Below are 14,201 nucleotides of genomic sequence, written 5' to 3'. Positions count from 1 at the left end.
AAAAATAAAAAAAAAAGAAATGAAGCTATATCATGAATTGGGCAGCAAAAGCAGGAGGGTATGGACTCAACACAAGCATAAATGTTGACTTTGGGAAGAAACAAGAACAGTTATTTTTGCCATGTGCCAGGGGAAAAGGATGAACTGTCTTGGACCAAAGATGGTAACCATCAACTTCTCGGCACAAATAAGACTTCTTGTTAACTTGAGGGAAGAGGGCTTTATTCCTAGGAAACAAGAAATTTGGTCTCATTGCTGGAAAATGTGTTGAGGAGCTAGTAGGGTTTACTAAAAACATCAAAAAGCAAGTCTGTTAGCCCATTTACAGTAAGAGTATGAGATTCTCTGCTACAGCAGCAAAGTGCATAGGTAGAAGCACTGAACTGAGACGGAGAACTCACCAAATAAAGAGATCCATCCATGTGTAGAATTTCTATTGTACCAAGAATTCCATCTGATTATGGGTTTTGAATTATGAAAGTAATGTGTCTTGAGATAAACAGAACAAGAAGACCTGACTATAATTTTATTGGTAGATCTCTGTCTCTCTCCTTCGTTCCTTCTCTCTCTCTCTCTCTCTCTCTCTCTCTCTCTCTCTCTCTCTCTCTCTCTCTCTCTCTCTGTGTGTGTGTGTGTTTGTGTGTGTGTGTGTGTCTGTGTGTGTCTGTGTGTGTGTGTGATTCATGGGTGGTTTTTTGGCATGTTTGTGGGTGCACATAAGTATGCATGTATGTAGATGCCAGGGATTGATGTCAAATATCATCTTCCATTACTTTTCCACCTTACTCATTTAGTCTAGTCTTGCTGTGCATCTTGCCCTGGGATTCCGGCCTCTGTCTCCTGGGGCTGGGATAGCAGATGGGCTATTCTGCCCTCTTGGAGTTTACTTAAGATTCTGGGGATCCTCAGGCCCTCAACCTTGCAGAGCAAGTGCATCACCAACTGAGCCATCTCCCCAGCCCCTTATTGGTAGATATTTTTAAAGAGGGTAGCATTTAAACAATTTCCCTAGCAGATAGTTCAGCAAAAATATGATGGATGGGGAATCTCGGTCTCTTTCTTAATACCATCTCAATTTCAAGGAAATTGATCTACACACCTCTGCCCAGCCTCCATGGCTAACACATTTTGTCTCCTGTCTGACGACAATAGCAAAGCTTGAGAGATGCCACCGAAGGGAAACATTTCATTCTTCACAGTTAAGCTTGCAGCACAATGAACGATGGTTGTTTTAAAAATTCAAGAAATTAGGCCTGCAGTGTTTTAAATAGTTTCCCTAAAAAAAGCAGCCTACTAAAATCCTGTATAATTTATCAGGTGAATTTCAAATGAGAGCATGATTGAGCTTGCTTTGAACAGAAGCGATAAACCGATTGACCTCGTGACATAACCTCAGCAGTCATGGTCCACCCTAACTGCTTGTCCGCAGAGGCTGTCAGTGCTGATTTCTGCGTGTGAAATACGACTTTTTGCAGGCTATTACTTTGTAAAAGAGGTGTTAAGTACAGAGCTCCTATGTTTCTCAAAAGAATGGAGTTGTGACCTGTTTTTCCCTAGAAAAACAGACAACTAAACCTTTTAGTCAAAAGAATGTTTTTTTAAGAAGAAAAGATAGCTATAGAAAGGAGCTGCTTATTCTTTAGGAGTCCACAGGAATTCGTAGCCACATCAGTGAAGCCGCTCTTGGAAGGGGGTGGGGGTATCAATATCCTCGGTTGTTAGTGTCAGAGGTAGCTGCATTTCCAATTCTGTTTGGAAAGATTTTTTTTCTAAACAATTAACAATGTGTCTATTGATGACCCAATGAAACCAAAAAAGCAAGATGCCCCTCCCGACCCCGTTCCCAGCTAAGGAGCATGCATTTGGTCAAGAAGGCTCCAGTGGGATGTTGTACGATGGAGGACCTCATTTCTTGTCTTCAAGCCCTCAGAAAGGATGGAACACAGAACAGACAGTTAAAATCGAAAAGCTGAGCTGCCAATCTCTTGTCTTTCTTTCTCTGTTAGTCTAATCCAGGTGAACTCATTATCATTTATTGAATTTTTCCCCTCGAGGGTAATACCTGCCCATCTTTCCAAAGCATACTGTGACTCAATTCCCAATGTGGATCTTTTATTGCTCTGGGCAGTATTCACTCATGCATGCACTATGCAACTTTCTGCTCACCCACTTGTAAATTCAGCAACTTCCTTAAAACTCCCATATATTAAGTGGCATCAGAACTTTAATGGAAATTGTTTGAAGATGGACGTCAGCTTTCTGATCTCTGGATGTCAAGTAATACCTGATCAGTTTCATTGGCAGTGAGAAGCTTTATGAGAAATAATATAAACATGCGAGAGATGTGAGGCCTTTAGCTCAGGTTATCCCCATTTACAAACTGTGCTAACTATAGTATTAAGTTTAATGGCTTAGTTTTAGTAGTTGGATATTGTCTTTGTCAGGGTTTCTATTCCTGCACAAACATCATGACCAAGAAGCAAGTTGGGAGGAAAGGGTTTATTCGGCTTACACTTCCATGCTGCTGTTCATCACCAAAGGAAGTCAGGACTGGAACTCAAGCAGGTCAGGAAGCAGGAGCTGATGCAGAGGCCATGGACGGATGTTACTTACTGGCTTGCTTCCCCTGGCTTGCTCAGCCTGCTCTCTTATAGAACCCAAGACTACCAGCCCAGGGATGGTCCCACCCACAAGGGGCCTTTCCTCCTTGATCACTAATTGAGAAAATGCCTTACAGGTGGATCTCATGGAGGCATTTCCCCAACTGAAGCTCCTTTCTCTGTGATAACTCCAGCCTGTGTCAAGTTGACACAAAACTAGCCAGTACAGGTATTAAAATGCTAATTGAGATAGCTGAATTTTCAAATATATAAAATTGTTCTGAGTACCTAGAGTGGGAGCAGGACTGAGTAAAATATAAAGGCTATTGACTTTTTATGCAGATGTATCCCCAATATAAGAAGATAATCAATAACTCGATGTCAAGTCACAAGAGCAGCAAGCAAGAACAGATTCTAACTCTTGAAGGTTTGTCAGTCTAGATCCAATTAAGAGGCAGAAATTACACCTGCTATTTCAGCAAGGCAGGCTTCCCATAAAGAACTGTTAACTAGGTAGAGAGCTGTTAATTATCTCAAGCAAAAGGGAACTTTTTAAAGGTACCTGCGAGATAAAATTGTAGGAAGCAGCTGCCACTCTAGGCACTGGGGAAACAAAAGGAAGACACTAGAATTATTAAAACGGAGAAACTCAGAGGAGGTGGTGGCTCAGCTAGTGTTTAGAGCAAGGAGTGATAAAACCGGTCCCATGAGTGTTAGACAATCTGTGCACTGGATTCAGCTGCTGTAAAGAAACACTGTCAGCCCTGGGGTGAAACAGAAAGGATCAGGAAACAGGAAATGCACAGAAAGTAAAAAGCACGGAACCAACCCCATCTTCTGCTTCCCCTTATAGGCTTCTGCTCTTCTGAAGCATCCCATTTTTAGAGGAACCAGAAGGCCAGATGGGAAAAGGAAAGGAAATTTGCAGAGTCCCCTCTTCAGTGTCACAAAGCAAGAATCCAGGGCAGGTTGAGGGCCCAGAGGTACTTAGTGTCACAGAACAGAAGCCTTCAGGCAGGAGGCTAACCAGTGAGCCTCCACAGGGAGCAGTGAGGCAGATCCTACTGGGAGGAACAGCCTATAGACTGTAGCAGATTCGTTGTCCCTAAATGACAGTTTTAACAGTGCTTATTTACCTTCAAAGAGAGTCAGTAAAACTGATTTAAAAGAAGAAGGCTGTAAGATCATCACACAGCTACTGTAGGACTCAACAAATAAGCTGTTGTTGTTCTTGTTGTTACTTTTTGTTATACAAAAAGCAGACTGACCTCCAGTGTCCAGTTGTAACAGCCATGAGTATTTGTCCACGCTGCATCACCGTACCAACTCCATGTCCCTCTCAGCTTCCCACTGAACTGTCGTTCATAAACAATTCATTGTGCTTAATTGCTACTTGATGAATTTTTACAAAGCAAATGGCTCATGTAAATATCATTTAGATCCAAACAGAATACTGCAAACACTGGAAGCCTCCTTTAGAGAGCTCCCTTGGGTCTCTTGGCGGTTTTCCAGAGGAGAGGCCCCTTTTGCTGAGTTTTCAGCTTTATGTGTATAGACAACATGTGCTTTTTAAAGTCCTTAGCACTTTTATTCTTAAATGCTCTCTCTGCCTTATTGCTTTTCATTGTGTGTGACACCGGATTACATCAGTAAATTTTCATGCAAGTATGGATTCCTCCCCCATGTCCCCCTCCCCCTCCTCCCCTGCTCCCCTCCCCAGTAGTTAATTCCATTTGGCCCCATGACAGCTTCACCTCTACTTTCACGTCATCTAGACACATACAGTTTTTATGTGTCTATATAAAAGTTTAGGACCCACATGAGAGAAAAACGCAATCTCTGTCCTTCTCAGACTGAGTTAATTTGTTTACTGTGATTCTCTCCAGCTCCACAAATTTTCCTGAAAGCAATGCAACTTTGTTCTTTATGGCTAAAATAATTCCATTGTGTATATATACCTCATCGTCTTTATGCCTTCCGTCCTCTGTTGATGATTCTGGGAGTTAGCAGTTAAGGACAGCACTGTGATCAACTTGGGTGTACAAGCATTTCCTGTGCAGTATTGGAATCCCGCTTGCTTTTTGAGGAACAGTATAGAAACCCCATACTTGCTTAGTTCACATTCCCACCAGCAGTGTATAAGGGTTTGCTTTTGTCTGCATGCATACTCACAAGTATTTGCTGTTTTCTTAATGACTGCCATTCTGACGGGTGGAACAGAATCTCACTATAGTTTTAATTTGCAGTTTTTATAATGGCTAATGAGGCCAAACTTTTCTTTTTCATGTGTTTATTGGCCACTTGAAGATACCATTTTTTAGAATGTTTTGTTCTTTTCATTAGTCAACTTATGGACTGGGTTGTTCAATTTCTTGTTACTTAATATTTTTAATATTTTATTCATTGTAAATATCAACTTTATGTCAGATATATGACTGGTAAAACCTTTCTCCCATTCCATAAGCTATCTCTCCACTCATTTCCTTTGCTGTATAATTTCATAACTTAACACTGTTAGAACCCAGCCACTCCAGATGCAGTCGCATTTGCTCACAGAAGCTGTGAAGAGCCGACAGGCCACATCCAGCCAAGCCTTTCTCCAAGTTTTCCCATCCCCAGTACTTAGAATTGTCCTTTCCTGTAGCAAAGCCCTGAATAGAAAATACTACAGGCAGACCAGTGTCATATTGCATTCTAACTAGATCTAGCCTCTTATCTAGAAATGTCCTTGGGGCTATTAGAAGATATAATATCTCTGTCTCATTTAGGTGCTGTCCACTAACCATGGGCCCTTTTCTTCTACCCCAACACCCATCCCTTCTCCTTTCCCTGGGATGCCTGGGGCTTTCCTCCAAAACCCTCTTTCTCAGTTCTACTAAACCCTTTGCCTACAGTGGACCATTTCTGTCTCTGTCTTGAGCCCCATCTTTTGAACTGAAGATCCTAACACATTTGTCAGTTGTTGCTATTATTTCTAGACTTCCTTGAGTCTTATTTAGAAAGTCCTTACCTATATAGAGATCTTGATGTATTTTCCCTAGTTTTTCCTGTAACAGGTTCAGAGTCTTGTGTCTTCATTGAAGTCTTTGATCCATTTTAGTTAGTTTTCATACAGGCGAGGGAAAGGAATCTAGTTTCATTTCTCCTTCATGTTCTCATTTAAATTGAACAAAATTATTGATGAGGTCTACCCATACTGCTGCATGTGGCCATATTTCATCTCTGTTCACTGTCTTATGTTGTATATCGTGGGAGTGTCCCTGTTTTCTCCACTCTTTGTTCCATGGATATGTAATTGTGCTGTTTCCAGCCTTCGGCTATTAGAAACCATACAACTGGACACGCATGTCTTCTAGTATACATTTGTCTACATTTCTGTTGAGAATATGGTTTAGGATATAGATATGTTCAACTTTAATAAGCATTGACTTTGAGCTTAAAATGTAGTTCAATCAACTTAGTTCTAGTTGCTTCATGTATCAATATTTGATGTCTCTACTCTTTATTTTATCTGGTCTATGAGGTACATCAGATTTTATTCTTGCTTTAATTTGCATTCCCTTAATGAGTACATTTTCTGATGGATGCTTAACTTGGTAACTGAATGTATTTTGTAGAGTGTTCAATTGCTGATTTGTGTTTGCATGTTCAGAATATGATTGGGGGGGGGTGGACAAGAACTCTGCAGGTATTTTCTCCTATTATCTTTTCATTCTCTTTGATGGTATTTTTATAATGAAAATCTATAATTTTAGTGTAATTTAATATATTGGACTTCTTTGTAGTTAGTTCTTCTTGAGTCTTAATTTAGACTGAGCCTTTTGCCTCTTTCATTTGAGTCTGTATTCTACCTGATGCTGAACTTTGTGAAGTGAGGTAGATTTGGCCAACCAATGTGTAGTGGGAAAACTAGCTTTTCCTCAATGTGACTTTCTTCTTTGTCATAAATTGATAGTGTGCTGTACATGATATCCTTGTGTGGATAACATGCTATTTTAATTGAATAAAAATTGGGATATATGTTAGTGACATTCTTTTTATGTATTTGGTTTTTTATGTATATGAGTGTTTTGCCTGCATATGTTTTTGTACCACATGCAAGCAATGTCCTTGGAGTCCAGAAAGCATTAGAATTTATGGACTTGGCATTATGGACAGTTGTAAGCCACTGCGTGGATGTTGAGAACCGAACCTGGGTTTTCTGAAAAAACAAGTGCTTGAACCAGCATTCATCATTTCTCCAGGCACTAGTGCACATTCCTAAGCTTTTCCCTTCAGAGTGATCTCAGCCTTTGAAAATTTTTATGTACATTTTAGGTTCCCTTGTCAACTTTCAAATTACCTGGTAGTTTTAATTAGAGTTAGATTCAGCCTGCAGTTTGCCCAGAAATGGCTTCCTTACAACATAGACTCACTCTGATCATAAACATGTTGTGCCCTTTCTTTGATCTAAATAGCTGTATTTTTTTGAATAAAAGCAAGTCTCTGCAGAAGCCACGTAAATTATTAAGTTTAGTTTATTTTTCTTGGCAAATGTTTTGTGTTCTCTTAAGTCGAATCATTTCATATTTTATGTTTTGTTATTATGTGGGAATTGGTTTGCTAATTTATGCTAATTCAAATGACATATTTGGAGATAACTGGGTTTTTTTTCTCTGTACAGATAATCATACTAGCTACCAATTTTGACACTGTCTTTACTTGTATCTTTCTGACTCGATGCCTCCCACTTCGTTTTCTTGCCTTTTTGCATTGATTAAAGTCACTGTTGCTTTTAGACCATCATAAGAACACACTGGATGTGGACACTCTCACTTGAAATCTGTCACACTAAATGGTCACTCTTTACCCTAACATCTGCAAAACTCCCTCAAAAAACAGGTCTCCACATCCCTCACATCTTTGAAACAGAAGCAAGCTTAATTTTTTACAAAACTGTTATTAGTAAAATTTCCAAAAATCAAATTTAAAGTGACAGATTTACTTAATATTTTACTTGAAAATTTGAGACTTACTAATTTGTATCATTCTTTTATTTTAATATGTAGTAAACATTTTGAAAAAATACCTTTTAAAATCAGCAATAATAGCTTTTTATAGTTTTTAATGAGCTATATTAAAACTTATTCATCCCAAAAGAAAACCTACAGACTCAGCTAACCTGGGCTCATAGGGGCTCACAGAGACTTAACTGACATTCAGGGTGCCTACATGGGACGGACCTAGGCCCTCTGCATGTGTTACAGTTGTATAGTTTGCTCTTCTTATGGGACTCCTAAAAGTGGGAGCAAGCCCTGTCTCTGATTCTTTTGCCAGCTTTTAAGACCCCCATATTTTTTTCATACTAGGTTGCCTCCTTCAGCTTTAAAATGAGGGGAGGTGTCTAGTCTTATTGCACCTTGATATGCTTTGTTTGGTTGATATCCGTGGGAGGCTTGCCCTTTTCTGTAGAGAAATAAAGAGGAGTGGATAGGAGGGCAGATGGGAAATGGGAGGACTGAGAGGAAAAGGGGGAAGGGATACTACAGTTGAAATGTAAATAATAATAATAATAATAATAAATGGCAGTAGTAGTATTAAAAACCTTATTCATATTGAGGGCAAGTACATGTTACTTTTATCTTTTAAATTGTTACTACCAAAATATATCAGCTGAATGAAAATCTCTCAACAAGATAAAAAGATTACCAATATGAAGGTATTAAAGAATTTAACACATATGTAATCATTGATGGCTTATTCTTTCTTAGTTTCTTAACCTGCTCAGATGTGTGCAGTCCAACAGCAGCACATCTGGATATGCACCGTAATAGTTAAATGCTATCATCTTTGATACTCTGTCGTCTTTGGTATTTTTAGTCATGTGTTAATGATAGTTTTGTAATTCTTTTTGCCCAGGTCTATTCATCAATGTAGAAAGGAAGAACATACCTTGACAGTGTCTTAGCTTGATTTATTATGCTAACACATTTAGGTATGTGGAACACAGAAGTCCATTTGTCTTGCTGTTTTCACAAATCAGTGAATCTGACAAAGACCTTGGTTCAAAGCTGCAAAAAAGAAAAGGCATTGGGCACCCTTGTTCAGCATGTGATTCAAATACGTCTTTGCTTATTTCAGCTCTGGCTTTCTATGCTCTTCCTGTTTCCTTCTAGAAGGTCTCACTGTGCTTTTAGATTAGTTTATTTCTCCATTTAGTTGTTTATTTCTACTGTATCTATATTGACTCTATGTTGTCAAATTCATTATAAGTTGGGAATATTGTCATCATGCTATCACTGTTGTGAAGTGACCCGCCTGATTGTAATAATTACTTTGGCTTTAAAGCTGAGCTTCTTTTGTGGTTTACTTTTGAGATTGTAATTTAGTTACATTTCTCTCTTCCCTCCCCTCATCCAAACCCTCCACTCTTTTTCATTGCATTCAGATATACATTTCTATATACATATATACATAAACACATACATATGCATAAATATAACCCGTTGAATCCATATAATGTTACTTGTATTCTTGTATGTCCAAGGCTGACTGACTGTTCAGTACTGGACAACTTGTGTGCTCTTCCCTGGTCAAGACCATCTCGCCATTCCCAGCTATACTTAGTCACTAGTAGTTCTTTTATAGTTTTCCCCATCCAGTTTAGTATGTTTGTTGGTACCATCCTTGATACTCTGTTGTCTTTGGTATTTTTAGTCATGTGTTAATGATAGTTTTGTCTGGAATTTTCTACTGTTCATTTACCATTATTTCATGTTTAAAATGACTCTTACAGTCTGTAGGTGGTTGGATTCTGATTGCAACCTGTTGCAATCTTTTTCTTTCAATAAAATATTTAGTCTACCCCAATCTGACTTAATTATGGGTATATTTGGTGTTAAAATACATTATCTTATTTTGTATGTATCTGGGTTCTACCTCTTTCTTGTGCTTGCTATTTTTGCATTGACCAAATATTATATTTTGTTCCTTTCTACTAAGACCATAGAAAAGGGTCTAGAGTAATTTCTCAGAGTATAAAGTGCTTGCCATGCAAATGTGAGAATCCACATTCAAATCTTCAGGTAAAAGCGAAGTGGAGCAATGGACGTCTTAGTGCTCCAAAGGCAAAATGAGAGGCAGACACAGGGGAATCCTTGAAGCTCCTGAGCCAATCATCTTGGCATCTACACTTCAGTGGCAACCAACACCACCACCAATAGATAGATGGATAGACAGATAGTCAGATAGATAGACAGATAGATGGATGGAACCCTTGCCTCAAATAAGGTTGAAGATGAGGACCAATATCCAAGACTTTCCTCCTATTTTTACACATGGCTGTCATTCACACATTCATAAACACACAAAAACATGATGCATGTTCAGTGTACTAGATAACATAGTTACCACCTTCTTGGTAGCATGTATTAAAAACTCTAGACTATTTTGATCCCATATGATCCCCTCTATTCTTCATGGTGCTGTTGTCACATCTTAATTCTAATGGACTGCGATGGCACTTTGGCATGGCTTACACTATCCCATCTTCCGTCTACATGCCTAATTCTTCTGCAGAGAAATCTGCTAACACCATCTGAATTAAAGTATCCTCAAATTAAAGTAATGGACCCTTTCCTTTCCATTTCCTTATTTTTCTGTTTGTTTTCCTGCCTGGGCTTTGTTCATGATGTGACAATATGCTTTTGTTTTGGTCTGGATTTTGCATTAAGTTTCCCAAGGGTAGAACTGTGTCTGCCTTGTTGGCACTTGATAAACATATGTTTAATCAGAAGGATGGATAAAAGATGCCAGACAAAGAACAAAACCACTAGCCCTCATAGCATTAGACATTTGATCCACAAACCATAGGATTTTAATGTCAAGAACATTTGGGAGGGGTGTGAAGATCACTGCAGAAATAGCTAAGTGTGCAGATCTTCCCTGTGCACATTTTTTTTTTCATTTGTTCACTACTTCCTAAATATCTGTGCAGATCCTGGTGCTGGGCCAGGTGCCAAACTAGATGCCAGGATGAATGGGGAAATATCAGCCTTCTCCATGGGATCCTGCAGCAATCGCACTTGAAAACAGTTCCTGGCTGGAGGGGGAGGGGGTAGGAGCTGGATGGCTAAAACAAGGTTGGAATGAGGAAGGATTGGAATGAAGACAATTCCATTGTCCATGAAGCATTCCTGGGCTGAAGGAAGTCAAGAGCTTTGATCCCAATGTCTCCAAATCAGCAGCAATGAGCCAGTGAAAAACTTCCCAGGGGTATACACACATAGAGAGTACTAGAGAGCTGGCATATAGTATTCTACACTTGCAGACCTAGATTTATAATTCCCTGTTACATTCATTCTTACAGTTTAGAAACCAAAGACCACCATGTCTGGAATTTGGGGCCAGGGGTCAGGGCAGGTAGCACCTCAGATACCCAGTGTTTACTTGAGACTATACTATCCTTTAAGGCAAAAATCAACAAATGAATTTAAAAAAAATAACAAAACTACCAGTCACAGGGCTGGAGCCATGACTTAGTGACTTGCTATTCTTCTCGGGGACTGGCTGGAGTCTGATTCCCAGCAACCACAGGCTGCTCAAAACCACAGCTCAACCACAGTAACTACAGCTCCAGGGTATCTAGTATGTTCTGGCTTCCTCAGGCACTTGTACATGTGTGATTCACATAAAACCCATCCAGGTTCCCATGCAATACATATCAGTTGCATCCTAGGATGTGTCCTGTCTTCATAGAGGTCACAAAGGAAGTTACCTATGCAGTTGTTGCATCCTCAAATGCTTCTCCCTCGTTTCACCCAGCTTTGTAATATCCAAACAAAAGGGACACAAGCTAATTCCTAAGTTTTACTTACAAAATGACAGTTGAAATTCTGAGATATTTTATTGTTGTTGTTTCAAACAGTGAGGCTGTATTATTTTTACCTTTTCAGCTCTCAGAATTCCCTCCAGCCTCACAGGCAGATGGGAGGACAGCTTGCCCTACAATAACAAATGACCCTGACTGCCAGAGTCTGTGTTTCGAGGTCTACCCTGAGACAGCCAGGCATGGGTCCTGCATAACGAATGTGAATGGAGAGCCGCTGAAAGAAAAGACCCAGAACAGCTGTATGGAAGAGGTATCCCTCAAGTTGGCATTAGGATCATACCTTAATACATACCTCACACTGTTGAAGCCTTATTAAGAGCTGCCAGCCCTGGTGGAATTGTATGGATAGGCATTCTCAGTTGTTTAACAACCAGTTATTTCTAGCATGTCTGCAAGGAGTGGTCTCAGGGTACTGTGCCAATCCAAGCTATACTTAATTGGAGTGTGTAGAAATTATTCTTATGACCTCTGCCTTAGATGATGACCAGCGAGTCTTAACCACTTGGATTGTTTGGGGAGCAGATATATTTGGGAGCTCACCAGGGTTGGGGTCTGGGTTGGGTGTAATAAGCTGTCTGAACCTGTCCTTTTTCTGGGTATGTATAAAAAGGTATCGGTGTGTATCACTTACACACTTGTGGTTTGCCAATACTACCATGGTACTTTTCTTCTATTCCCCAGTCCTCGCTGTCCTCATAGATACTGTTCTATCCATTATACAGACCATAGAAAGCATCCATAGAAGTAGCTAAAGAAACTGTTCCCAAGGTGCCTGTTGCAAAAACAGGCTTCCTAGCCAAGTCACTTGAGACCATTTACATCACAGCTCGGTCCCTCTTACTGTTATTTGCTGAGTATTTGAACTACTACTCTTTCTCTGTAAGCACTTAGACAACTGAGTTTCCCAGCTCTCCATTTGGGATGAAGCTCATGTAAGGAACTTTCTTCATTTCTGTATTATTCAAACCATGTAAAGTTGTAGCTTTTTTCTCGGTAATTCTCCCCTTTCTCTTTGACACAAAGACTGAAGAATGTCCAGACAGTCATTTTAACTGGAGGGTACTGTCCTTTACTTTTACATTTTATTTTTAAAGTGAGTGAGTGAGTGGCCAGATAAGAATGTCAGACCCTTTAGAGCTAGAGTTAATGTCCGTTGTGAACCACCTGACATGGGCAAATGCTCTTAATTGCTAAGCCATCTCTCCAGCCTCCTTTCATTCCCATTTTGAATACGCAGAGTAACCAAGGATTTTGTATCCACTATGTCAAAACCGAAAGCAATTTTATTTAAATGGACTGATGACAACAATGTATTTCATTGGCAATTTATTACCATCATTATGACTGCTGTTTTCAGTAACAATTTTATTATAGCGATTAACTACCATGACAATATACTTTTATGAACTTTTCGGAGTAGATTTTGAATATATTACTAAACATAATTGCAACACATGAATAGTATAATATTTAATGTATTAATTTTATGTATACAGGCAGTGTTCACAGCATATTTCTGAAGTAGCTGCCAAGCAAACTAAGGACAGTTCGATCACACAGGTTCCACTGATATGATAGGGTGTGACACAAACTGTAGTGTGGTTGCCTGAAGTCACTTAGTGTCAGCTCTGTACTGGCTATGTAACAGAGATGTGTGTGCAGGTTTGGCTGTTACACCAAAATCCCACAGACTGGGAATCTTAAGCACTATAAGTTTACCTCTAGTGGTTCTGTACCTTGAAGTCCAAGATCAAGACACAAGGTGATTCTTGGCTTTTTGGTTTGGGGTTTGGGTTTGTTTGTTCTTGTTTTATTTTGTTTTGCTTTGCTTTTTTTTACTGAATTGTAAAAGACTACCTCATTTCAGCTAGAGGGAGGGAGGGAGGGAGGGAGAGAGAGAGAGAGAGAGAGAGAGAGAGAGAGAGAGAGAGAGAGAGAGAATATTTCCAGTGTCTTTTTTCACATTAAGAACACCGAATCGGGGCTGGTGAGATGGCTCAGTGGGTAAGAGCACCTGACTGCTCTTCCAAAGGTCCGGAGTTCAAATCCCAGCAACCACATGGTGGCTCACAAATCTGACTCCCTCTTCTGGAGTGTCTGAAGACAGCTACAGTGTACTTACATATAATAAATAAATCTTAAAAAAAAAAAAAAGAACACCGAATCTTCTGCATCAGGGACCCTACCCTTAACCATTTTATTTAACTGAGTTGCTTCCTCAGAGTTCCTGCGTCCGAATACAGCCATATATTGTGGGGTGGGGCTTCATCTTTCTCACACATCTAAGGACAACACATTCAGTCCACAACACTATCATAAAACCCCACAAGAAACCCATTTCACACACGGAGACCCGGAAGCTCTGAGAAGAGATTTCATACTGGTATCTCCTCAGAGACAAGTTTCAGGTATGAAGTGATGACAGAAATCTGTGCTTTGACACTAGCTAGGTGGCTCTCCAAGCATAGCTCAGTGCTGTGTGACATCTAGACAGTAATTAAGAATGGTGAAAGTGCTTTGTTGGTGACCATAAAGATTGTGCTAGTCTGCCTTGGGTAGGCTTGTTCTGAAAGATGCGCTCACGAGGAATCAGCATCACTTCACACTCAGTCAGATTATGCGGCGGGATACATGGAAACCGTGACGGATTTCCATACATCTAATTCTTGGGAAATGAGTCTTTTTACACTGTCAGACACATTTGTTACCAAAGGCAAAAATTAACCTAAAAT

At 39.7% G+C, this 14,201-nt stretch overlaps 1 protein-coding gene across 8 annotated transcripts in view; it reads left to right on the top strand.

The window, feature by feature from the left end:
* Slc24a2 (solute carrier family 24 member 2) overlaps positions 1-14,201 on the top strand; it is a 237,444-nt gene that overhangs the window by 38,843 nt on the left and 184,400 nt on the right. For 5 of the 8 annotated variants that reach the window (XM_029476317.1, XM_021160559.2, XM_029476320.1 and 2 more), the window contains exon 3: positions 11,534-11,719. The exons of the other annotated variants lie outside the window; for them this stretch is intronic. In XM_029476317.1, the coding sequence (XP_029332177.1) occupies positions 11,534-11,719 (186 nt within the window). The remainder of the gene's footprint in view (positions 1-11,533; positions 11,720-14,201) is intronic. 8 annotated transcript variants of the gene reach the window in all.

The sequence above is a fragment of the Mus caroli genome, chromosome 4 (genome assembly GCF_900094665.2).
Source record: "Mus caroli chromosome 4, CAROLI_EIJ_v1.1, whole genome shotgun sequence".
Lineage (NCBI taxonomy): Eukaryota > Metazoa > Chordata > Mammalia > Rodentia > Muridae > Mus > Mus caroli.
The sequence above is the reverse complement of the archived record's forward strand: the minus strand, read 5'-3'. Positions and strand labels throughout refer to the sequence as shown.